Source organism: Leptinotarsa decemlineata, unplaced genomic scaffold (assembly GCF_025532065.1).
Source record: "Leptinotarsa decemlineata unplaced genomic scaffold, Ldec_3_MD MMD2_P_RNA_scaffold_7, whole genome shotgun sequence".
In the NCBI taxonomy this organism is placed as follows: Eukaryota; Metazoa; Arthropoda; class Insecta; order Coleoptera; family Chrysomelidae; genus Leptinotarsa; species Leptinotarsa decemlineata.
The window spans coordinates 6,114,689-6,142,451 of NW_027412534.1; the positions used below are offsets into that span (position 1 = coordinate 6,114,689).

The 27,763-nt window shown below is 38.8% G+C and overlaps 1 protein-coding gene and 1 long non-coding RNA gene across 2 annotated transcripts in view; one reads left to right on the plus strand and one right to left on the minus strand.

The window, feature by feature from the left end:
• Nucleotides 1-17,621, plus strand: part of LOC141480349 (uncharacterized) — a 34,937-nt gene extending 17,316 nt beyond the window's left edge. The window contains exon 3 of the long non-coding RNA XR_012464281.1: nt 17,486-17,621. This is a non-coding gene — a long non-coding RNA (uncharacterized lncRNA). The remainder of the gene's footprint in view (nt 1-17,485) is intronic.
• The window catches only part of dpy (fibrillin-like protein dumpy), a 225,421-nt gene that overhangs the window by 30,245 nt on the left and 167,413 nt on the right, over nt 1-27,763 (minus strand). The window contains 47 exon segments of the mRNA XM_074170270.1: nt 12-329; nt 392-697; nt 881-1,186; nt 1,242-1,577; nt 1,638-1,955; nt 2,013-2,126; nt 2,129-2,338; nt 2,412-2,729; nt 2,784-3,392; nt 3,451-3,786; nt 3,844-4,161; nt 4,218-4,862; nt 4,919-5,224; nt 5,276-5,578; nt 6,579-6,911; nt 6,964-7,281; nt 7,342-7,980; nt 8,033-8,338; nt 8,393-9,028; nt 9,083-9,400; nt 9,462-9,788; nt 9,854-10,168; nt 10,226-10,531; nt 10,592-11,290; nt 11,345-11,659; nt 11,715-12,359; nt 12,416-12,721; nt 12,778-13,782; nt 13,839-14,486; nt 14,538-14,843; nt 14,897-15,538; nt 15,594-15,911; nt 15,970-16,299; nt 17,483-17,794; nt 19,155-19,463; nt 19,547-20,497; nt 20,550-22,142; nt 22,529-23,170; nt 23,232-23,555; nt 23,610-23,921; nt 24,756-25,082; nt 25,143-25,466; nt 25,531-25,842; nt 25,898-26,224; nt 26,284-26,604; nt 26,662-26,976; nt 27,045-27,686. Of these exon segments, the coding sequence (XP_074026371.1) occupies nt 12-329; nt 392-697; nt 881-1,186; nt 1,242-1,577; nt 1,638-1,955; nt 2,013-2,126; nt 2,129-2,338; nt 2,412-2,729; nt 2,784-3,392; nt 3,451-3,786; nt 3,844-4,161; nt 4,218-4,862; nt 4,919-5,224; nt 5,276-5,578; nt 6,579-6,911; nt 6,964-7,281; nt 7,342-7,980; nt 8,033-8,338; nt 8,393-9,028; nt 9,083-9,400; nt 9,462-9,788; nt 9,854-10,168; nt 10,226-10,531; nt 10,592-11,290; nt 11,345-11,659; nt 11,715-12,359; nt 12,416-12,721; nt 12,778-13,782; nt 13,839-14,486; nt 14,538-14,843; nt 14,897-15,538; nt 15,594-15,911; nt 15,970-16,299; nt 17,483-17,794; nt 19,155-19,463; nt 19,547-20,497; nt 20,550-22,142; nt 22,529-23,170; nt 23,232-23,555; nt 23,610-23,921; nt 24,756-25,082; nt 25,143-25,466; nt 25,531-25,842; nt 25,898-26,224; nt 26,284-26,604; nt 26,662-26,976; nt 27,045-27,686 (20,466 nt within the window).

The window sequence follows — 27,763 nt, forward strand, 5'->3', positions numbered from 1 at the left end:
TATAAACTCACATGGTGGTATAGAGCAACGAGAAAAGGGATCTCCTATGTAACCTGAGATACAAACGCAGTTGGGTGTATGACTAATAGCACGGCATTCCGCATTTTGTCCACACACGCCAGGACATGGATCTTTACATTTTTGATTGATGCAAGCAAGGTGGCTAGCACATTCACTATTACTGATACATTCAGGTCTACAATTGGGCGGTGAACCAATAAAACTGTCAAGACAAGAGCAGGATGGCTGATCTCCTATCACTCTACACTCCGCGTTAGAACCACATGGCGATGGTTCACAGGGGTTATCTGATATTGTTGGTTGTTGTACTGTGAAATAAATTGTCTTATTTACTTCCCTATTCCGCAAATTTCACGTAAAGACTACTTACTTATCAGGGAACATCTGAAGAAAGGGTCACCTGATAATCTAGATGGGCAACTACAAATCGGGTTGTGATTGACTACTTGACAGAGAGCGTCAATACCACAGGTTCCAGCACAAGGGTTAATGCATTTCTGATTGAAACACGCCTCATTAAGTCGGCATTCTGAACTTGAAATACATTCTGGTCTACAGAGTGGAGGGCTTCCTATAAATCCTGGTACACAAGAACACACTGCTTGTCCATTTACTTGTTTACACTGACTGTTCGGACCACAAGGTGAGGGAATACATGGGTTCGTCACAATAGAAGCTGAAAATTGTCACCTTGTACTCAAAATTTATGGGAAGGATATCTGAATTTGCTGTATCATGTATGAAATTCATTACCAAATTGATAGATCTTTTTCTATCTTTTCAAACATAAAAACTTGCGATATAAAACTGAATAATTGGTTAAATGTTATATGTGGATCAAAGCATATTTGATTTTTACCTGGTAATTTTGAACAATGTACGAACGCATTGCCTTGAAAACCTGGAAGGCAAGAACATATAGCTATATGGTTACTGACAGAACATTCTGCATTCTGTCCACATGTATTTATGCAGGGATTAACGCATTTATTCCTGAGACAAGTTTTGTCTCTAGGACAATCATTATTCAAAACACACTCTGGTCTACATCCCCTAAGAGGATCACCATGATATTCTGGTAAACACGTGCAAATGCCTTCATCACATCGGGTGTTTGCTCCACACGGCGACGGGTTGCAGGGATCACTTTCTAACGGTTCTTCCACTAAAATATTATTGTATTAAAATCAAATTATTTCTTCTAGAGAAATTATGCATACGTGTTGGAGGTTTGGGTTGACAAAAACTGAACGGGTCACCAGTATATCCCTCAGGACAGGAACAAATTGGTATATGATTAATAACGCTACAAAAAGCAGCCGAGCCACAAGAACCAGGGCAAGGATCTTTACAATTTTCTCGAATGCACGCTAGGTTACTGGGGCAATCCGAATTGACTATACATTCAGGTCTACAATTAGGTGGGCTTCCGAAATAATTTGGTAAACATGAGCATGATGGGGTCATCCCTATTTCCCTACATTGACTATTCGGTCCACAAGGTGATGGCACACATGAATTTTCATAGGGGTTTTGGTTTTGAATAGCTTGTGGGGCTGAAAAATAACGATTAATATGAGGATATCGATGTGATGAATATACTATGTATTTCTTACGTGGTAGAGAATAGCATCTAGAAAATGGATCTCCTGTGAATTCATATCTACAGCTACAAATCGGACTATGATTGATTACTTTACAATCAGCGTTAGAACCACAAGATCCGACACATGGATCGATACATTTTTGATTAACACAAGCTTTATTTTGGGGACATTCTCCGCTGATAATACATTCTGGTCTACAATCCGGTGGACTTCCGCTGTAATTAGGTAAACATGTACAAACAGCCTGATTATTCACTTCTTTGCAAAGACTGTATGGACCACAAGGCGATGTTTGACAGGGATTGTATATCGTGTTGTTTTTAATCGCTAAAATTGAACGAAACTTGCATTATGGTTTGTATGGTATGACCTATATCTACTTACGGTCATGAACTAATAAATTACAATACGTAAATGGGTCTCCTGTATATCCATCATCACAAGTACATATTGGAAGATGATTCAATACATGACAATCGGCATTTTGTGCGCAGATTCGGGACAAGGATCCCTACATTTATTTCTTATACAAGCCTTGCTTGAAATACAATCTGAATTAACACTACATTCAGGTCTACATCCCTCATAAGGATTTCCAATGAAGTCGGGTAGACACGTACAGGCTCCTGCATTATTTTGTTCCCTACACTGGGCATTGGGACCACAAGGAGAAGGTGAACAAGGTCTCGTGATCTCCGGAACAGGGGGAACTAAAATCATATATATTAAATTTAGAAGAAGAGATTTGATGGGGTCTACTAAGTGAATTTTTATTATTCTTACTTGGTCTCGGCTGGCACTCAACGAATGGGTTACCAATATAATTGAACAAACAAATGCAGTTGGGTGTATGACTGACAACTTTGCATTCTGCATTTTGACCACAGACTCCTGGACACGGGTCTTTACATTTCTGATTGATGCAAGCCAGATTATTTGAGCATTCGCTATTACTAACACACTCTGGCCGACAATTCGGAGGAGAGCCAATGAATTGCTCTAAACAAGAACATGATGGTGAATCGTTTACTTCTTTACATTGTGAATTTGGGCCGCATGGTGATGGATTGCAAGGGTCTACCACGACTGGGTCTTGTAATGCTAAAATAATGGAAAGGTGAAGTGAAAGTTTTATTGAATGGGGTGGAATCTTACGCCTTGGATAGCATCTTATGAATGGATCTCCAGAGTATCTTACAGGACAGCTGCATATAGGGTTATGATTCACAACTTGGCATTGAGCTCCCAAGCCACAAGTACCCAAACATGGGTTTTCACATTTCTGATTAACACATGCCCGATCTATTGAACATTCAGAACTGGTAATACATTCGGGTCTACAAGATGGTGGACTTCCGATGAACCCTACTACACAGGAGCATACTGCTTGACTATTTATTTCTCTACACTGGCTGTTTGGACCACATGGTGATGGATTGCAAACATTAATAATTTCAGATACTACCCGATTACATAATATGAATGCATTTCCTATATATCCTGGAAGGCATGTACACATAGGAATATGATTGAGTACTGAACATTCAGCATTTTGTCCACAAGTTCCAGGACAAGGATCAATACACTTATTCCTCACACATGCTTTGATTTTGGGACAATCATTATTGAGGACACATTCTGGTCTACAGCCTCTATAAGGATCTCCCTGATAATCTGGCAGACATGTGCATACACCTTCTTCACAATGTGCATTGAATCCGCAAGGTGACCTGCTGCATGGATCTATATCTGCCTGAATTGTTGCTGAAATATCATATCATTTTTAACCATTTCGAGTTTTCGGTGAATTTTTCTAACTTACATATAGGTGGCTTTGGTTGACAGTATGTGAACGGATCTCCAGTATATCCTTCAATGCAAGTACAAATTGGTATATGATTAGTCACAGTACAAGATGAAAATGAACCACAAGATCCAGTACATGGATCTTTACATTTATTTATGATACATGCCAAATTACTGGGACATTCAGAATTGATGGAACATTCTGGCCGGCAATTTGGAGGGCTGCCGACAAAATTTTGTAAACAAGAACAAAAATGAGAACCACCTAGGTTAATACATTGCGAATTTGGGCCGCATGGTGATGGAAAACAAGGATCTCTTACTAACTCGATGGGTTGTGTTGGTGGCGGTGCTAAAATAGCAAAATAAGGGAGATTAAGGAAAAAATAGCCAAACATGTATACTTTACTTGGTATGTGGAAACATCTAGTAAATGGATCTCCACTGTAATTTTCTCGACAGCTGCAAATTGGACTATGATTTATTACTTGGCATTCTGTATTTTGACCACATGTTCCAGGACAAGGGTCTGTACATTTCTTGTTAAGACAAGCTTGGTTTCGAGAACACTCTGAACTGACTGTACACTCTGGCCTACACCCAGGAGGGCTTCCAACGTAATTTGGTAGGCACGAGCACACTGCCTGCTGATTAATTTCGCGACACTGGCTATTTGGGCCACAAGGTGAATGGTGACACGGGTTACTAGAAACCTCATCCTCCAATGCTAAAATAGAATTTACTTTATTCAAAAAAGTTTTTCAAAATTCAAAACTTTCTTACGTTTTTCTTGAATTGGCAAAGTACAATGGGTAAATGGATCTCCTGTTAACCCTTCCAGACAGGTACACGACGGCAAGTGATTGATAACTTGACAACTTGCTCCGTGGCCACAAGTGCCAGGGCAAGGATCCGTACACTTACTTCTTACACAAGCTTTGTTTGAAGGGCAGTCTGAATTCAAAATACATTCTGGTCTACAGCCTTCATACGGATTTCCGATGTAATCTGGCAGACATATACAAGCTCCTGCTCCAAGTTTTACTTTACATTGTGCGTTAGCACCGCAGGGTGATGGAATGCAAGGAGATACATTCTCGACTGGCCGTAGGATTTGTATCACATTACAAATGAGGAAAGGATCACCGGTAAAACCCACTGTGCAAACGCAAATTGGCGTATGACTAACAACTTTACAATTTGCATTCTGGCCACAAGTTCCAGGACAGGGATCCCTACATTTTTGGTTAATGCAAGCTAATTGACTAGCACATTCACTATTACTGACACATTCTGGTCTACAATTAGGTGAAAATCCAACGAATCCTTCTAGACAAGTGCAGGAAGGAGACCCGTTTGTTACTCTGCATTGTGCATTTGGGCCACAAGGTGACGGCTGACATGGATCAGATGAATCTTCAACAGGTTCTTGAATAGAAATTTTCATTACAGATTATTTTCAAAATAATTGAGTATGATCTTACCGAAAACATAACATCTCGAGAATGGGTCACCGGAGAATCTAACCGGGCAACTACATATAGGATTATGATTCACTGTTTGACATTTTGCATTTATTCCACATGTACCTGGACAAGGATCTATACATTTCTGATTGACACATGCTTCATTAAGGGGGCATTCTGAACTAGAAACACATTCTGGTCTACAAGTTGGTGGACTACCGATATAACCCAATAAACATGAGCATACTGCTTGTTGATTTACTTCCTTGCATTGGCTATTAGGTCCACACGGGGTTGGGCTACAGGGATTTCTCATAATCGGTTCTGAAATATGAAGTTTTATGTCTGAACAAAAACAGAATAATTCAAAAATACCTTGAATTTTTGAGCATTGAACGAATGCACTTCCTGTGTAACCCAAGGGACAAGAACACATTGGAATGTGGTTGAATATATTGCATTGGGCATTTTGACCACATATTCCTTGACAAGGATCAATGCATTTATTTTTTACACAAGCCTTCTCTCTTGGACATTCATTGCTTAAAACACATTCAGGCCTACATCCTGCGTAAGGATCTCCATGATATTCATGTAAACATGTACAAATGCCATCGTCACATTGTGCATTTGACCCACATGGGAATGGATTACAAGGATCATCTTTTACGAGTGTTTCTGAAAGGAATTGAAATGAGTTGTATATTTAGTGATCCCAACATTCACTGAGGAATCTGAATATTGTTATCTTCATCATCATAAAAGATACAGGCCTTTTAAAATCTCACAAAATCATATATTTGAGAACGTAAATAGATCTGACACACGTTCTCCGTCTACTCGGAGAACGCCAATAATAGTCCATGAATGAAAGGTGAAAAATCGAAATACAAACTAATATGAAAATCGTTATAACCTCCAATTAGTTGCTTTCCTCTCTGATCAATCCTAAGAAGTTTCATAGAGACTTGGGTGAGGCGGTAGTCTTACCATTCTCAAAAGCCAAGACTTACTGATTTTTAGAGAATTATTTGATGTGTCAGCTGTTGAAACATCTGTCACCATCTAGTCAGAGGATGATGAACACACATTGGTATTTAAGAAACTAAAACGACACATTTGCTAAAAGCATTACAAGTTATCCATCAACTGCCAAACTCGAAATTTCATCCAGCACATCTCAGGCTTTAAGAGTGTATGCTAGCTGATACACTGGTCATCTACTGACTTAACAGATTATCGACTGACTATCCCTCTTAGGATCAAATATCCGAGGTTTAGCCACTGTCATACTGGTTATCATCTGAGAGTAAACAAGTTACACTAGAAATATATACCGTTTCTTTAGGTTTTGAAAATGTGCATTTGTTTCCTGACAGCTCGTAGCATTCGATATTAGGGAACTTAAAAAATTCAGGAGAAATAAATCTATCATCTATCAATCTCCTACTGTAGATAAGCATTTCACTCATTCACTTTTTAATGAAAAGTGATAAAGGGTCTTCTTTTTCATAAATGTCTTTGTCACTAAGTATCTGTAAATAGGATCTTCAAAAATTGAAGAATTTTATATCAGTTCTTCTTGACTAGAAAGTTTAAAAAATGTAGCATCCTGTATGATAATCAAGACAATAATTTGTTAGTTTAAAAAATGAAGCCTTAATGTTTGGGTACATACGATCAATAGGTTTAAAATAGCAAGAACTGAAGGGATCTCCAGTATACCCTTCCGGACAAGTACACATTGGAGTATGATTAAAAACACTGCATTTGCCATTTACACCACATGCACCTATGCAAGGATTTCTACATTTTTCTTCTATGCACGCTAAATTGCTGAGACATTCTGAATTGATAGAACATTCGGGTCGGCAATTAGGAGGGTGTCCTTTGAATGTTGAAGCACAGGAGCAAGATGGCAAACCATTCACCTCTCGACATTCACTATTTGGTCCACAAGGAGAAGGTTGGCATGGATGAAAAACAGTTGGTTTGTATGACGGTTCCAGTGCTGTAGAAATAGAAACTATATAAACTGCGTTATACTCCTACTTAGATCTTACGTGGTATTGAAGTACATCTAGTGAATGGATTTCCTGTTTTTCCTGGCTGACAGGAACATATAGGACTGTGGTTAATCACTCTACAGTTTGTGTTTTTTCCACAAGTCCCAGGACATGGATCAATACATTTCTGATTAACACAAGCTTTGTTAGGAGTACATTCACTATTAATGACGCATTCTGGTTTACAACCTGGTGGTATTCCAATATAGTTTGGCAAACAAGAACATACAGCTTGATTATTTATCTCCCTACATTGACTGTTTGCCCCACAGGGAGATGGTTGACATACGTTATATGGTTCTTCTGCAAGAGTTGCTAAAAAATTTATTTAATATTATGTATACCTACTACCTTTAAGCAATAAAAATATCTTACGTTTAATGAAAGTACAGTATTTAAACGGGTTTCCAGTGTATTCAGTCATGCATGTACAAGACGGTATGTGATTTACTACTTGGCAGAGGGCATTCATTCCGCAGGTCCCAGGACAGGGGTCTATACATTTGTGGTTAACGCAGGCCTTATCGTACGAACAATCTGTGTTCAGAACACATTCCGGCCGGCAACCTTCGTAAGGGTTACCTAAGTAATCTGGTAAGCATATACAAGCACCAGCGCCATTTTGTTCTCTACATTGTGCGTTTGATCCACAAGGGGATGGAGAACAAGGAGATAATATTTCATTTTTAAGGGGTGTCTCCGGCATACAGTGACTAAATGGATCCCCAACAAATCCTATTAAACATATACAATTTGGTGTATGACTAATTACTCTACATTCAGAGTTGAGCCCACAAGTATTTAGACAAGGATCTTTGCACTTCTGGTTAATACATGCTAAGTGGTTGGCACACTCGCCGTTGCTAATACATTCTGGCCTACAATTGGGAGGAGATCCTATAGTTTCTGGTAGACAGGAACATGATGGAGAGCCATTAATTTCTTTACATTGAGAATTCGGACCGCAAGGAGTTGGTTGACAAGGATTTGTTACGATTACAGGTTGTTCTTCTTCTACAAATAAAAAAAGTTTATATTGAAAAAAAAAACGTTCTAATTATCTTACGTATTAGCAGGCATCTAGTAAATGGATCACCAGTAAATTTTATTGGACAACTACATATAGGGTTATGATTCACCACTTGACAGTGCGCTCCTACACCACATGATCCAAGACAAGGATTTATGCATTTTTGGTTAAGACATGCTTCGTTGAGAGAGCATTCAGAACTTGTTATGCATTCTGGCCTACAAGTTGGAGGACTACCAATAAATCCAGGTACGCAAGAACAAATTGCCTGGCCGTTGATTCCTTTACACTGACTATTCGGTCCACATGGAGATGGAGAACAGGGGTTTTGAGGTGGTGGATCTGAATATTGAAAAAGTTAGAAGCCATTTAATAAGATGAAACAATGAAACTCACGTTCGATTTTTCTGCATGATACGAACGCATTTCCGCTGTAGCCCTCTATACAAGAACACATTGGTATATGATTAATAACACTGCATTCTGCGTTCTGGCCACAGGTGCCAGCGCATGGGTTTTGGCATTTATTTTTCAGACACGCCTTGTCTCGTGAACAGTCATTATTCAGTAGACATTCCGGTCTACAACCACTGTAGGGATCTCCATAGTATTCTTCTAAACAAGTACATATTCCATTGTCACATTCGGTGTTTGGACCACAAGGTGACGGATTGCATGGATCTTCATTTATAGGTTCCGTTTCTTGTGGTTTCGGCTGACAGTATGTAAATGGATCTCCAGTATATTCTTCTGGACAAGAACAAACTGGAGTGTGATTGATAACTGTACATAAAGCACTTGATCCGCATGAACCAGGACAAGGATCTCTGCATTTTTCTCTTATGCAAGCCAAATTACTGGAACATTCGCTATTTATAGAACATTCTGGTCTACAATTTGGTGGACTTCCAGAATAATTTGGCAAACACGAACACGATGGTATTCCACCAATATCTCTACATTGACTATTTGGACCACACGGCGAAGGAACACAGGGATTTGTTGGGACTATCGTAACGGAAGGCAGAGGTACTGTAATAAAAATTCAATGAAGGTAATGCTTGTCGATAACTATCAAAAACTTACTAGGCATTAGGTAGCATCTCGTGAATGGATCCCCTGTAAATACCGATTTACAACTGCAAATTGGACTGTGGTTTATTACTTGACAGTTAGCATTCACACCACATGTTCCTGGACAAGGATCCTTACATTTTTGATTCACACATGCCTTTGTTTGAGGACATTCAGCACTGACTGTACACTCTGGCCTACATCCTGGTGGACTGCCTATATAATTTGGTAGGCACGAGCATACTGATTGACCGTTTATTTCACGACATTTGCTGTTTGGTCCACAAGGACTTGGCTGACAAGGAACTGAAGTGATTTCATCTCGTATGGCTACAAGAGTTAACACATTTTATATATCTTATGCTCACGATTGATAAGGAAAAGAACTTACGTTGTTGAGAGAGTAAATTGCAGTATTTGAAAGGATCACCAGTGTAACCGGCAATGCATGTGCATGACGGTAAATGGTTAACGACTTGGCAATTTGCATTCTGACCACAAGTTCCAGGACAGGGATCTTGACATTTATTTTTGATGCAAGCCTGATTATAGGAACAATCTGAGTTGAGCACGCACTCAGGTCTACAACCTTCATATGGATTTCCAATATAGTCTGTGAAACATGTACAAGATCCAGCACCAGCTTGTTCTTTACATTGGGCATTTGCGCCACAAGGTGACGGCGAACAAGGAGATATGTGCTCTTGAACCATTTGAGCTGAAATAACGTTATTATTCATAGATATTGATAAATTAAAAATATGCAATGTTCGAGTATCTTACTTGGTCGTGAATAACATTCCCTGAATGGATCACCTTGATAATCCAAAATACAGAAACAATTTGGAGTATGACTTATGACTCTACATTCTGCGTTTTTCCCGCAAATTCCAGGACAAGGATCTGTACATTTCAGATTGATACAGGCTAGATTATTAGCACATTCATTATTACTGACGCATTCCGGTCTACAATGAGGTGGCGACCCTACGAAATTAGGAAGACACGAACAAGATGGACTATCTCCTATGGGTTTACATTGAGCGTTTGCACCGCAAGGTGAAGGTTGGCAGGGATTTTCCTGAATAACTGGTTCTTCTAAAAAAAGACAATGCAGTTGTATTTGTGACTCTTCAAAAATATATATATGCTTACGGAATGGTGAACATCTGATAAAAGGATCCCCTGAAAATCGTTCCGGGCAGGAACATATGGGATTATGATTTACCACTTGACAATTGGCATGAATACCACACGTTCCTGTACATGGATCTATACACTTTTGATTCAAACAAGACTGACTTAGAGAACACTCCTGACTAGTTACACACTCGGGCCTGCATATTGGAGGACTTCCAATATATCCTGGTACACATGAACAAACGGCCTGACCATTTATTTCTCTACATCGGCTATTGGGACCACACGGTGATGGATGGCATGGATTGTCCTTCATTTCGACTAAGAGGGAAATATCTGTCAATATAATGTTTCAAGTTAACGATGAAGAAATATAATCACCTCTAATTGGTAAACAACCCAAGAAAGCATTGCCTTCATATTTTTCAAGGCAGGAACACATCGGAATGTGATTGATGACGTTGCATACCGCATTCTGACCACATATACCAGGACATGGATCTTTGCATTTATTATTAATACAAGATTTATCTCTGGAACAATCGGAACTCAGTACACATTCTGGTCTGCAACCCCGATAAGGATCGCCTTGATATTCATTTAAACATGAGCATATTCCATTTTCACATTTTGCATTTACACCGCAAGGTGAAGGCGTGCAAGGATCAGTTTCTTCAGGCTCTACAGCTAAAAGAAGATCGGATAGATTATTTTGAATATTCATCGAAATAAAAACATTAGTACCTGTTGGAGGTTTCAACTGACAGAAACTGAATGGATCACCAGTATATCCATCAGGACAGGAACAAATTGGAGTATGGCTGAAAACTGTACATTGAGCTCCTGCTCCACAAGAGCCTGGACATGGATCTGTGCATTTATTACGAATACATGCCAGATTACTTGTACAATCAGAACTGATACTACATTCTGGCCTGCAATTTGGTGGACTCCCAAGAAATTCTGGCAAACAAGAACACGCAGGAGAGTTTCCTATTTCTCTACATTGTGAATTAGGACCACATGGAGATGGAATGCAAGGAGTCAAGGTTGCCTCAATAATTGGTTTTGGTCGTGGAGCTGAAATTTTACTCTATAAATTCAGGAAATCAATGTCAATATTTACTGGCTTACGAGGTATACGGAAACATTTTGTGAACGGATCTCCGGTGTATCCGTCTTGACAGCTACAAATGGGACTATGTTTGATAACGTGACAATGTGTATTTACTCCACAGACTCCTGGACATGGGTCAATACATTTGTGATTAACGCAGGATGTTTCCATTGTACATTCTGAGCTGACTGTACATTCGGGTCGGCAACCTGGTGGGCTACCTATATAATTAGGGAGACACGAACAAACTGCTTGGCTGTTAATTTCACGACATTGACTGTTTGGGCCACATGGTGATGGAAAACATGGGTTTTGAGATTTTTCATTTTCAGCTACGACAAAAATCAAATGTCAATAAATAATTTGGAGAGTATAATGGTTTCTTACGTTTTTCAACAACTAAATAACAATATCGAAACGGGTCTCCCGTGTATCCAATAATACATGTACATGCAGGTAAATGGTTTAAAACTTGACAATTGGCGTTTGGTGAACACGCTCCTGGACAAGGATCTTGACATTTGTTCCTCACACATGCTTTATTTGAAGGACAATCTGAGTTTATTGAACATTCAGGTCTACATTCCTCATATGGGTTGCCGATGTATTCTGGTGCACAAACGCATGATCCCGCAAAATTTTTCTCTTTACACACTGCGTTCACTCCACAAGGTGAAGGTTGACAGGGATTCAAAACTTCTCTCACGGGATCTTGACTATTGCACTGACTGAATGGATCTCCAAAGTATCCAGGCGAACAGACACAATTTGGTGTGTGGCTAACTACTCGACATTCTGCATTTAAACCACAAATACCTGGACAAGGATCCTTACACCTTTTGTTGATACATGCCAAATGCATGGAACATTCAGTATTACTAATGCACTCTGGACGGCAATTTGGTGGTGTCCCAATGAAATCTGCCAGACAAGAGCAAGATGGAGAATCTCCAGTTACTCTACATTCCGCATTTGGGCCACAAGGAGAAGGTTGACATGGATTAATGGGAACGTCACTCACTGGCTCCGCATCTGAATAAAAAGTTCCATATTTAATCATACTTTCGATTAAACATTTTCATGCTTACGTATTTCTAAACATCTTGTAAATGGATCTCCGGTATATTTGATTGGACACGAGCATATTGGATTATGATTGACTACTTGGCACTTGGCATTCAAACCACAAGTTCCTGGACAGGGATCAATACATTTTTGATTTACACATGCCTGATCGAGACGACATTCCATATTTGTAATACATTCAGGTCTACAGGTAGGAGGACTACCAATATAACCCAATACACAAGAACAAACAGCTTGACCATTCATTTCTTTACATTGACTATTCGGTCCGCAAGGACTTGGATTGCATGGATTTTTAGGTAAATCGTCTGAAATGCATAAAATTAATTACATACCTAGATAAAATGTCTCAACCTTAATTTACCTGGAATAGGTTTACACATAACGAAAGCATTTCCTTTGTAACCTTCCAGACACGTGCACATAGGAATATGATTGAAAGTAGTACACACAGCATTCAATCCACAGGTTCCTGGACAAGGATCCACACATTTATTTCTCATACATGCCATATTTTTGGAACAATCACTGTTCAAAACACATTCAGGTCTACATCCTCTATAAGGATCGCCATTATATTCTGGCAAACAGCTACAAGTTCCTTCTTTACAGAGGCTATTTGGACCACATGGGCTCGGATTGCATGGATCGTTTATTACTGGTTCAGTTTCTTGTGGCATCACTAGACAATAGTTGAAAGGATCTCCAGTGAATCCTTCTGGGCAAGTACACATTGGCGTATGAGAAACAACATTACATTGCGCTTCGGTTCCACACGAACCTGGGCAAGGATCCCGACATTTTTCTCGAATACATGCCAAGTTACTAGCGCAATCGGCATTGATTGTACATTCAGGTCTACAATTTGGTGGACTTCCAATATAGTTATCTGCACACGAACAAGATGGTGATCCCATGAAATCTCTACATAAACTGTACGGACCACAAGGCGATGGTACACAAGGATCAGTTACTATGGGAACGATTTCTTGCTCATGAACTATGGGGAATATACATCGTAGAAAAACATTTGATAAGGAATATTTGATCTTACCTATTATGGGAAGGCACCTGGTAAATGGGTTTCCTGTGAAACCACCAAGACAGCTACAAATAGGGCTATGATTTATTACTCTGCATTCAGATTTCAAACCACAGGTTCCTGAACAAGGATCAATACATTTTTGATTAACACACGCCTTATTTTGTGCACATTCGGAACTGACTGTGCATTCTGGCCTACAATCCGGAGGAGTACCGGTATAATTGGGTAAACATGAGCAGACTGTTTGATCATTGACAATGCGACATTGACTATTTGGTCCACATGGAGACGGTTCACATGAATTTTGAATGACTTCCCTGGGAGCTGAAATGATATTCATTATTTATATAAAATCACTTATTTCTCAATGAACATCTTACGTTCAGGTGAGATACTGCAATATCTGAATGGATCTCCACTGTATCCAGAATTACAAGTACAAGCCGGAATATGGTTGATTACTTGACAATTCGTATTCTGGCCGCATGTACCAGGGCAAGGATCTATGCATTTATTTCTTATGCATGCTTTGCTTGATGGACAATCCGAATTCAGTATGCATTCTGGGCGGCAGCCTTCATAAGGGTTTCCAAGATAATCTGGCAAACAAACACAAGCTCCAACTCCATTCCGATCTTTACAAATCGCATTAGACCCGCAAGGAGAGGGGTTGCACGGATTCCTCGATATTTCGACTGCAGGGCGTTCAATTTTTGAACATTGTATAAATGGATCTCCTTCATAACCAGTCACACATATGCAGTTCGGGGTGTGGCTAATAACTTTACAATCTGTGTTCTGCCCACAAACTCCGAGACAAGGATTGGCACATTTTCTGTTGATACATGCTAATTCAAATGAGCATTCACTATTTGTCACACATTCTGGTCGGCAATTGGGAGGAGCACCAACATATTCTGGCAAACAAGAACATGATGGCGAATCACCACTTTGCCTACAAATGGAGTTTGGTCCACACGGGGATGGCAGACATGGATTTTTGGAAACTATTATAGGCTCCTCTAGGGCTGAAATGAAATTGTTAAGCTTTTCTAATGGACTGTTGCTTTCATTCTTACGTTTTGGTATACATCTGGTGAATGGGTCACCTATAAAACTGGAAGGACAAGAACATATGGGATTGTGATTTATAACTTGGCATTTTGCATTTATGCCGCACGTTCCAGGACAAGGATTGATGCATTTTTGGTTGACGCAAGCTTGTAGCAAAGAACACTCAGAACTAATTACACATTCAGGCCTACAAGTTGGGGGGCTGCCTATATAACTGGATACACATGAACACACTGCCTGACCATTTATTTCTCTGCACTGACTATTTGGACCACAAGGTGATGGGTTGCAAGGATTTTGTTCTGGTGGGGCTAAAATAGTGCAATATTAATTTCTGTTCTAGGCTATTTGAATAAATACGTACTTCTTATTACCCTGCATGTGATAAATGCATTTCCTGTAGTATCTGGTGGGCAACTGCACATTGGTATGTGATTTATAACTTGGCAGATTGCAGTACTTGCACATGTGCCGTGACAGGGATCCAAGCAACGATTTTTCAAACATGCTTTATTTTTTGGACAGTCATAATTCAAAACACATTCTGGTCTACAACCTCTGTATGGGTCACCATGATATTCCTTTAAACAAGTACATAAACCATTGTCGCAAAGAGCATTCGGGCCACAAGGAGATGGGTAGCAGGGATCGTAATTTTTAATTGGTTCAATGTCTTTTTGTTCAGCATAACAATTTGTGAAAGGATCACCTGTAAAATCTACTGGACACGTACAAATAGAATTATGATTCAATACGTAACAGTTAGCATTTACTCCACATGATCCTGGACAAGGATCGATGCATTTTTGTCGAATACACGCCAAACTGCTAGGACAATCTGGGTTTATTGTACACTCAGGCCTGCAATTTGGCGGACTACCTATGAATTCTGGTAAACAAGTACAAGACGGAAATCCACCGGAATCTTTACATTGGGAATTGGGTCCACAGGGTGACGGACTGCAGGGTTGTTGTGTAGTTATAGATTCTGGTATGAGCATCGGTGCTGAAAATACATGTTTAGTACCTAAATGAAATTACACAAATTAGATCAAACTCACGGGGTATTGGGTAACACCTCAGGAATGGATCCCCTGTGTATCGTATTTGGCAAGAACATATAGGACTGTGATTAATAACTTGGCATTTTGAATTGAGCCCGCAAGTTCCAAGGCAAGGATCGACGCACTTTTGGTTGATACATGCTTTACTTGGAATACATTCAGTGCTCACTACACATTCTGGTCTACATACTGGGGGGCTACCTATATAGTTGGGAGAACAGGAGCAAACAGCTTGATTATTTATTTTTCTGCATTCACTGTTTGGTCCACATGGAGATGGTTGACAAGGGTTGGAATCAATTGTATCACGCACGGCTATTGGGAAAGCAATCACATTAATTATTGAATATCATCAATTAGGGCATAATCTTACGTTCTTGGGCAGGAACGCTACAGTATTTGAATGGATCTCCAATATACCCCTCAATACAGGTGCAAGATGGTGAGTGGTTGATTACGCGGCAGAAAGCTTGTGGACCACAAGTACCGGGGCATGGGTCTGTACATTTATTTCTTATACAAGCTCTGGTTGATGGACAATCTGAATTTTGAACACATTCTGGTCGGCACTTCTCATAGGGATTACCTACATATTCAGGGAGACAAATACAAGAACCAGCTCCATTTCTTTCTTTACAAAGAGCATTTATTCCGCAAGGAGATGGTATACATGGATTGATATTTTCAGGTTCTGGCAACATGGCTGTAATGAGAATTGGGGATTATTTTGATACAGTTATAAATCAGAAGCGCAAATATTAGATACCCTTTTAGTTTCGCTTGGAGCTCTAAGCTTATACCAATTAATACCACCATGTAGTTTATATCGACGCATTTATTAGCTGCTTTGCAGGGTCTATTGTAAAGCATTGGGGAATTAAAATTGTAAGCGTCGAGGTAAGAGGAATTTGTTCTGTGAATACGCTCGTGAACCATTTTTTACGAAGCTCTAGTTATTAAGACTTAACGGATCTTCTGAAGGATTTTATTGATTTAAGCAGGCGGAATTGGGAGGGAGGTGATCTTTAAGCTCGCTGGCATCGTTGGGGGATCATCCCTACCTTACATCCCCTTGATAATAAAAGCAATTAGTATGTACAGCGGGAGCATGCATTAATTATAAGGTTCCTCGATTGCAGTTTCATATCCAGAGTTAAAATATTGATAGTGAAATTTCCTGTTGTTTCATGTTTGAAATGATACAGCTATATATGACTTTATCGTACTGAAAAAAACTATGGTTTATTCTCTTGTAAATATTATGCATTCCGAAAATTAAGGATTATTCAAAGTATCTGCCTAACGCACACACAATACGAGCAAAAACATTTCGGAAAATTTCTAGGTTTTCATTTTGAAATTGAAGATGGTATCATTTAGGAAACAGTTGTACAACAGGTTTGTGAAACTCAGAAGGGTAGAAATTGTCTAGTCGGTTTTCCCACATTTTAAATACAACACATCATGCCACGAAGTCATTAATATAACTACAATGTAATTTTTCCAAGAGGTTGTATTTTAATTGTATATATTAATATATCTGAATCATTTTGTGAAATGTTTGTTGACTTATTATCTCCTGATGAAATGTCGGGGATATACCGTTTTTGAAACTGCTATTTTTTCACTACGATTATGAAGAAGGAAATTTCACTTCAACGTATACATTCAAGCAAGTTGAAATAAACTTGTTACTATTCTCGATTTGCTGCAAGGAGGAAACCATTGTGAATGTAAATACAAACTAGAAATGCATGCTAAGAACAGAATACCAGTGATATTTTGATAAGTCAACATTATCAGTTAGCATTACATTTACACGTTCGCCATTAGAAACTATCATCGGTATTCGTTTTTAAAAAAAAAAACACATGCATAAAACTCACCAGGTGCAGTTACACAGCCTTGGAAGGGATCACCAGTATATCCAGATCGACAGGAACACACTGGACTCTGATTTATCACATTGCAAATGGCATTAGAACCACAGCTTCCTGGACACGGATCGCGACACTTCTGATTTACGCAAGCGCGACTACTAGGACATTCAGGATTTATCGTACACTCCGGTCGACAGTTAGGCGGTATACCGACGTAATTTTCGAGACACGAACAAGCAGGACTGCCCAATCGAACCAGGCAGTGTGAGTTTGGACCGCACGGACTAGGATCACACGGATTTATCGAAACAGGTTTTTCTGAAAAATGAAAATAATGTATTATTTATATCTAACAAAAAGCATTTTATGAATTTGCAAGTCAACTTAAATAAATTATAATTCAATATGAAGAAGGTAATATTCATTTTACAGTGGTACGAAAACAAAAGACAAAATATCAACTACACAAAACAATGCTAACTGTGTGGGAAGTACTTTTATTTATATTATTGATGTAACTTCAATGTTTTCATGGAAAAAATATCGAATTACAGTTCATTTGCGATTCTCATTTTTATAAATCATATGGGCTTGTCTATTAAATTTATTAGAGCATGCTAATTCACTTTTCTTGAGATAATAACATTTTAAAATGAAAAATGTTGTACCTGCTGAAGGAAGATATAATTTCGAAAACATTCCTCACGAAAATCTGTTTTAAATACATTTTAAAACATTATATTTTTGTCTTTGTTCGTATGTGGAAAATAATATAATACAGCAAGTTTTCAGACAAATACTCGGGCTGAGCGTTGAGTCTTTTGAATGATTTATGATACTTGTTTGTAATTTGCTTGAAATTGAAATGAAAATACTGAATCACAAACCTTTTTATTCATAGATTTGAAAATTGTGTGCTTTGTCAATTTCAAGAGTTTGACAAAAATAAGAATGTTACTATGATATAATTGGTCTCAAAGTACAAGTTTCCCTTTTTTATTACAATTTGAGGCATCAACTGCCAAGGTCATTAGCCTCGAGTTTCCTTTTGATGACTGTAAAACTTCTGATATAAAGGTATATATAGGCTAGTTACAATAAATACTCAAACTATTCAAACATTTAGCGAAAGTTAATTCCAAATGTTTTTCACCAAGAGTGAGTTCTGGAAATGAATAGCAATCAGTGATATTTCAGTTTTCTGTCACTCGTTGATGATGTCAATAATTAGTATTGAATCAAGTTTTGTAAAAAAAATCCTATGCTTTCTAAACATTTAAAAGAAACATGATTATGAAGTGTAGATATAAAAAGATGCATTCTGTAAAAGTTGAACAGATGAAATTCAATTAGACACGCTGAATTTTCAGGTGACCAATGAAGTGACAGCAAAGTACTTTCAGCATGCAACAGTGAACTCAGATAAGAGGGTGAGGAGCTTCAGTAAATGTTATATTATTAAATTGTCGTTTTTAGAAGAAAGGGATTGACACATTCCACTAAATAGCCATTTTAGGATTTTTGTCGACGCTACTGTCAAATTGAAATTTCTAATAAGTACGTCATCAATGGCATGGTGGCAGAAATGTTCGTGATTCAATTTTGATATATTTATTCGCTCATATTTTAAAAGTCATGATTTTCGGTATACTTTGTTTAGATTAATATGAATTCTTACCTTTTGGCAAACTGTAACACCTTACGAATGGATCTCCTGTATTACCCTCCAAGCAGCTACATATTGGATTATGGTTGATTACTTGACATTTAGCCCCCACACCACATGTACCTGGACATGGATCTACACATTTTTTATGGAGACAAGCTCTGGTTAAAGGACATTCAGCACTAACTACACACTCTGGGCGGCACGATGGAGGACTTCCGATTACGTCAGGTTGACATGAGCAAACTGCAACCTCATTAATTACTCTACACACACTATTTGGTCCGCAGGGTGATGGCTGACATGGATTTCGTACTTGATCTATAATAAATAACATATTCATGAATGAACATAGTTCATATTTTATCAATAATAAAAAAAATAACAATAATAATTTCACTCACCAATTTTTTTAATGGGTCTGCAGTTAGTGAATGGATCTCCTTCAAAACCTAGTGGGCAACTGCAAGTTGGTATATGATTTATAACATCACATGTAGCGCCTTGGCCACACGTTCCTGGACATGGATCAATACATTTCATATTAACGCATGCTTTGCTTGGAGAACAGTCCGTATTCATTGTACATTCTGGTCTACATCCAAAATAGGGATCACCGTGATATAATGGTAAACATGAACAAATACCATCCGTGCACTGAGCATTTTGACCACAAGGAGCTTTTTCACAAGGGTCTGTAGGTTCTTCTTGTTTTGGAGGTTGTATTTTAGAACATTCAGTAAATGAATCCCCCGTGAATCCTTCTAGGCAGGAACATATAGGGATATGATTCTGCACCCTACATTCAGCATTGAATCCACACGAACCTGGACAAGGATCTCTGCATTTCTCCGTTATGCAAGCAAAGTTGGAGGGACAATCGGTATTAACAGAACATTCAGGTCTACAACTAGGCGGAGTTCCAATATAATTTTCATTACAAGAACATGATGGTTGATCTCCAACTGCCCGGCATTGAGAATTTGGTCCACAAGGTGACGGAATACAAGGATTTTCTGTTGGATGAAAATCTGATGGTGGTAATTCAAAACATCTAGTGAAAGGATCACCAGTTAATCCTGAATTACAGCTGCAGATTGGATTATGATTAATGACTTCACATCTAGCACCAATTCCACAAGTACCTATGCATGGGTTAGCGCATTTGAATTTGTGGCATGCACGATTTTGTGGGCATTCAGAACTAACAATACATTCTGGCTTACAATTGGGAGGTGATCCGGTGTATTCGGGTAAACAGGAGCATACAGCCTGGTCGTTTACATTTCGACATTGACTGTAAGGCCCACATGGATTTTGGCTACACGGGTCTGCCACTGTTGCCTCAGTAGGGACTGAAATACAGTTTGTTAGCTAAAATTTTGATGTTTCAAAACTTCTACTTACGTATTGGAGGGAGTGGAGTACAAACAACGAATGGATCTCCTTGGAATCCTGAAAGGCAAGTACACACCGGAATATGATTAATCACAGAACATTCTGCATTTTCTCCACAAACAGATGGACATGGATCAGCACATTTATTTCTGATGCAAGCTGTGTTTGCAGCACAATCTGAGCTGAGTACACATTCTGGTCGGCAACCTTCATACGGATTTCCTTGATAATTTTCTATGCAAATGCAAGCACCAACTCCATTTCTTTGTCTACATTCAGCATTCGATCCACAAGGAGAAGGTTCACAAGGATTAGATATTTCTTTTTCCATAACAATACACTGAACAAATGGATTACCAGTGAAACCGGTAGCACAGGAACAAGAAACTGTATGTGTGATTACACGACACTCTGCATTATCACCGCAGCTACCTGGACAAGGATCTTTGCATTTGTTGTTTATGCATGCTTCAGAACTCGGACAATCAGTATTTATTACACATTCGGGTCGACAATTTGGAGGATTACCAATGTAACCCAGCTGGCAGGTACACGATGGAGTTTCTCCACTTGTTTTACATAGGGAATTAGGACCACAAGGCGATGGCTCACAAGGATTCGTTTGTACTGGCGGAGGAGCTTCTTTTGGCATTTCTCTGCAGCTTTGGAATGGATCACCTGTTTGACCCTCTTGACAGCTGCAAATCGGACTATGGTTTCGGACTTCACAACGTGCATTCACTCCGCAGGAGCCCGGACAAGGATCTATACATTTTTTATTGATACATGCTCTGTTCGAAGAACACTCGGCGCTAACAAGACATTCAGGCCTACAAGATGGAGGGCTACCTTGATATCCTTGAAGACATGAACAAACTGCATGATGGTCGATATTTTTGCACTGGCTATTGGGCCCACATGGTGATAGCTGGCAAGGATCTTGAGGTATTGTTGATATTTGTTCAACCATTCTGCAGTTGGTGAATGGATCTCCAGTAAATGTATCAGGACAAGAACAAGTTGGAATGTGATTGATAATATCGCAACGAGCGTTTTGTCCACAAGTTCCTGGGCATGGATCACGACATTTGCTTCGTATACAGGCTTTGTCTCGTGAACATTCTGTGCTCAGGATGCATTCTGGCCTACAAGATTCATAAGGATTTCCAATGAAATCTGTTAGGCATGAACATATGCCATTGTTGCACTGAGCATTTGGTCCACATGGTGATGGATAGCAAGGGTCTACTTGTGGTGGTGGTGTAGTGATTGGTATGATTACATTACATTGGGTAAATGGATCACCTGTATGGCCTTCGGAACAAGTACATATTGGTAGATGATTAATAACATGGCATCCAGCATTAATTCCACATGATCCAGGACAAGGATCTTTACACTGCTGATTTATACAGGCAAGTTGACTGTTACATTCTGTGCTTAAGAGACACTCTGGCCTACAGTTAGGTGGAGATCCAATGAAATTTGGTAAGCAGGAACAAGATGGACTGTCTAGTGTCATCTTACATTGAGCATTAGGACCGCATGGTGAAGGGTAGCATGATGGTGGTCGTTCTGTTTGCGGGGGTTCTTCCACAATGGCTGAAAAGATAAAAAATCAATATACTCCAGATATAGTATGATTACATAGAATTATGTTTTCATTTTTCTATTTGCTCACAAATGAAATTTTATGTTTCTCCGAGGAAACTACTGTACAGGCTATAGCTCTCCTCGACATTTGAAAAAATACTTGAGATCAAGATGTATTTTCAGAATTTTGTGTTTATTGAATTTTACGACCTCGGATTCAAAGAAAATTAAACTTTCTAAATTGATGTAATTGTATAAATGTTTCTATGGTTAATTGAAATCACTTTGGTTGATTGAAATTACTTCTATTTATATAACTGTGAAAGAAGAAAAAATATTTTGAAAATGTTGTTTTTCAACATTTAGTTGACTATGTTTGATTAAAATGTACGTACGTTGTGGTGAACACCTTGAAAATGGATCTCCTGTGAAGCCTGGAGGACAAGCGCATATGGGATTATGATTTTTGCTGGTACACTGGGCTCCCAAACCACAGGTATTTGGACAAGGATCACTACATTTCTGGTTGATACAAGCTCTATCCAAAGCACATTCTGAACTGACAATACATTCTGGTCGACAATTTGGAGGTACACCAATATAAGAAGGAGCACAAGAGCAAACTGCTTGCTTGTTGACTTCCCTACATTGACTATTTGGTCCACACGGAGATGGTTGACACGGATTCTCAGTTTTGGGTAATTCTGCAATAACTTCTTTACACTGGAAAAATGGGTCCCCAGTGGAACCTGGTGGACAAGTACAGGTAGGAACATGTTGGATTACTGTACATTCAGCCGATATTCCACAAGTTCCAACACAGGGATCTATACATTTATATGCAAGACAAGCCAAGTGTGATGAACAGTCAATGTTTTCTTCGCATTCTCGATGGCATCCTTTATTGCTATCGTATGGATCCCCTTCATAGCCTTTTGGACAAATACATGCACCGGCACCATTTTTCTCGCGACATTCGGCATTTGGGCCGCATGGAGAAGGGAAACAAGGCGATGATGGAGGAGTTCGTTCTGTAGCTGAAAAACAAAGTAATTCAATTAGAATTATAGTCCACCAAAGAATTTTGAGCATCCTTACTCAATGTGGGTAAAGAACAAGATCTAAATGGATCACCATTATAGCCAGGTAGGCAAGAACAAACAGGGCTATGATTCACTACACTACATTGGGCATTAATACCGCATGATCCAGGACAAGGATCTTTACATTTATCGGCTTTACATGCAAGATTATTAGGACATTCCAAGTCGTTCATACATTCTGGTCGGCAGATTGGAGGTCGACCGATAAAATTTGGTAAACAAGAACATGCAGGTTGAGTGCCAATGATTCGACATTGAGAGTTAGGTCCACATGGTGATGGTAAACATGGGTCGCCTATGTCTTTAGAAGGTGGAAGTACTAGAAAAGAAGAAGATTACACAGAGAAAGTAGAAAATAGAAAAGCAAACATACATTCCAGTTTAGAGCAACGTATAAACGGTTCTCCCGTAAATCCTGGTGAGCAGCTGCAAATGGTATTGTGGTTGATTACTCTGCAATTTGCGTTTATACCACAAGTTCCAGGACATGGATCAATACATTTTTGAGAAATACAGGCTTTATCCTGTGAACATTCTGAGCTGCCTAAGCATTTAGGTCTACACATAGGTGGTGATCCAATATAACCGGAGTTACAGGAACATACAGCGTGATTGTTAACTTCACGGCATTGACTATAAGGACCACATGGTGATGGCTCACAAGGATGTTGAGGTTTTTCTTCAACTAAAGAAAAAATTAACGCTGTTTCTTCAAAAAGGATTAACAATGAATAATAATGTTCGACCTAACAATACTTTTTATGAAACTTACGTAACAGTTAAGAATCGGAAAACTTAATTTCAGATATCAAAAAAATTTAGACTGGCTCAAGTAATTTATTTTGCGTATATTTCATAATAGTTAAAAACTCATGTCACTACCGGCTATTTAAAATTTGAGGCAGAAGTTTTAAAGTGAATTTTAGGCTTTGATAACGGAAAAAGATTGTTTTTAGAAACGTCGATCACTAATGAAAAATAAGTATTGAAATTTTATTTGTTTCAATAGATTTTTCTCAATTTGTAGGCAAAAGTTACTGACTAATTGGACCCTTCAGTGATTTATATTACGCAGAAACTTTTCGAGGTGAACTTTTAAGTTTGTATACCTGAACTGCTATTTTTTTCATGTTTATATTATGAATACTAAAGTTTTCCAAATAATGCCACAATAATGTTACCATTACTTCAATACTGTTTATTTTACTTATACCAATTGCATCATTCGAAAACCAAAACTATATGTATTATTCATATTATGCTTATTACTGATTCTCACTGTGCTACAAAATCTGTAACTAGTTCATACAGTAGTTCAATGAGTTTCTTGGTTAATTTGAAGGAAAAAAATGAAAATTCTTATAAAGTTTTGATAAGAAACGAAATCATCACTAAGTATAATACCATCCAAGCTTGAAAGAAAATAGGATTATTACAATCTGAATTTCAGCGTAATTGGTATTGATACAAATGTAGTTATTAACAAACATTATGATTTTTCTGAAAGGAAATTGCTCACCAGCTCGAATGATTGTACAAGTTTTTGTTGGATCACCAGAATATCCTATAATACACGTGCATGACGGTACATGGTTAATAACCCTACATTCAGCGTTGATACCACATGTGCCAGGGCACGGATCAACACATTTATTATTAGAGCATGTTCTGCTACGATCACAATCTGTATTAATAACGCATTCAGGCCTGCAACCCGTATAAGGATCTCCAAAGTATTCTGGTATGCAGCTGCAAGATCCAGCACCATTTCGTTCTTTGCATAAGGCATTAGTGCCACATGGTGAAGGGTTGCAGGGATTTGGAGGACTTTCAGTTACAGGAGGAGCTGAAAAGTAAGAAATGAGAAAGAACAGATTATAGAAAGTAAAGTGAATAGAGGTCTTACAAGGCGGTATTGTAGCACATCCTGTGAATGGATCGCCAGTAAAACCAGTTATACATTGGCATACAGGGGCATGCTTTATTACAGTACAAGTTGTGAAAGACCCACAAGAACCGGGGCAAGGATCTTTACACCTTTCATTTTGACATGCCAAATTCCCGGGACATTCTTCGTTTATCATGCATTCTGGTCTACAATTTGGTGCTCTACCGATATAATTTGGTAGACAAGAGCATGCAGCTTGACCACCTATTATTCTACATTGGGAGTTTGGTCCACAAGGAGAAGGAACGCATGGGTTACCGCTGGGTTCCTCAACAGCTTTTTCTAAAAAAGAATCAAGAACATGCAAGAAAGAGAAATAAGGAATTGCAAAGATAGTTAGCCTTACTTTCTTCCAATATACATCTCACGAAAGGATCACCTATATAATTTTGAGGACAACTGCAAATGGGATTGTGATTCACAACTTGACACCGTGCATTAAGCCCACATGTTCCAGGGCAAGGGTCGTTGCATCTACTATTTATACATGCTTTATTTTGTTGACATTCAGAACTAACCATGCATTCCGGTTTGCACAAAGGTGGGGTTCCAATATAGTTTGGTTGACAAGAGCACACTGCATGGCCATTAATTTCTTTACAGTTACTATAAGGCCCACAAGGCGAGGGTATACATGAATTCCGTTTCGGTTCGTCAACTAAGAAAGAAGAAAAGTTAAATTGGAACTGTTAGAACAAGTACAACAAGCTTACTACGAGGTGGAAGTCTACAGGAAGTCAGCGGATTTCCAATGAATCCAGATATACAGTAGCAGAGAGGAGCGTGATTGACAACACGACATTCTGAGTTCAGTCCGCAGGTACCTGGACAGGGGTCTTTGCATTTATTATTAACACATGCGTGTTTTCTTGAACAATCTGAGTTTGTTACACATTCTGGTCTACAACCTGTATAAGGATCTCCAACATATTCAGGTAAGCAAATACAAGAACCCACAGCATTTCTTTCCTTACATATAGCGTTTGCCCCACATGGTGAAGGATTGCATGGAGAGGGAGGTTCTTCGGTAGATTGAATGACTGAAATTTCGTTAATTTATTGTTCACAGTGTTTGGACTCAGAACCGATTATATCTTACTTGGTATAGAACTACAACTAGCGAATGGATCGCCAGTATATCCTGGTTTGCAAGAACATACAGGTCGATGTGTGATAACGACGCAGTCGGTGTTAGCGCCACATGATCCAGGGCAAGGATCACTGCATCTTTCTCTTTGACAAGCTAAATTACCAGAGCACTCTGCATTTATAAGACATTCAGGTCTGCAGTTAGGCGCACGACCCACGAAATTTGGAAGACAGGAACATGCCGGAGTGTTTCCAATCACTCTGCATTGAGAGTAAGGACCACAGGGAGAAGGCTGGCAGGGATTTTCGTTGGGAACTATCACGGGAGTTCCTAATAAAATTATCAATTTAGAAAATATACTCAAAGTAATTCATCCATATTTCTTACTTTCTTCCTGCAAACATCTAACAAATGGATCGCCGGTAAATTCTGGAGGACAACTGCAGATTGGATTGTGATTGATTATTTGACAACGGGCATCCAAACCGCAAGTGCCTGGACAAGGGTCCTGACATTTTGAATTGATACATGCTTTGTCCAAAGAACAATCAGCACTGATCATACATTCAGGTTTACACATTGGCGGGGAACCTACATAGTTTACTTGACAAGAACACACGGCATGCCCGTTCACTACTCTGCATTGACTATAAGGACCACAAGGTGAAGGTTGGCAGGGATGTTTTTTCGATTCCTCTTGGACTAAGGAAAAATTCGAGTAAGAAGATGGTGATGAATAAAATAATCTAATAAATTGAAAATATACATACTGGGTGGAGCAAGATGGCATGATATTGTGGGATTGCCTGTATATCCTTCAAAACAGAAACATGATGGGGCATGATTGAAAACTTTACAATCAGCATTGATCCCACAGGTTCCAATACAAGGATCCTTACATTTATTATTCACACATGCTTTATTTCTTGAACAATCTGTGTTAGTTACACATTCTGGTCTGCAGCCTGAATAAGGATCACCAAAATATTCTGGTAAACAGGTGCACGACCCTGCACCATTCTGTTCTTTACATATTGAATTTGGTCCACAAGGTGATGGGTTACATGGATTTCGGTGTTCTTCAAGTAAGGGTACAATTGAACATCCTGCAAAAGGATCTCCAGTGTATCCTAACTCACATAGACAATTTGGTGAATGATTGACAACTATACAGGTAGTTCTTCGTCCACACGATCCTTTGCATGGATCTCTACATTTTTCATTTATACATGCTAAATTTCCTGGACATTCAGCGTTGATAGTACATTCAGGGCGACAATTTGGAGATCTCCCAATATAATTGGGCAAACATGAACATACTGCCTGTTGGCCTATTATTCTGCATTGTGAGTATAGTCCGCAAGGGGATGGTATACATGGATCTTTCCTCGCTTCATCTTCTACTGGGCGTTCTAAAATATTTGAATGAAATGTTGACTCTGCTTTGAATCTTGACCGATTTTTAATGAGAATCCATAATAAAAATATT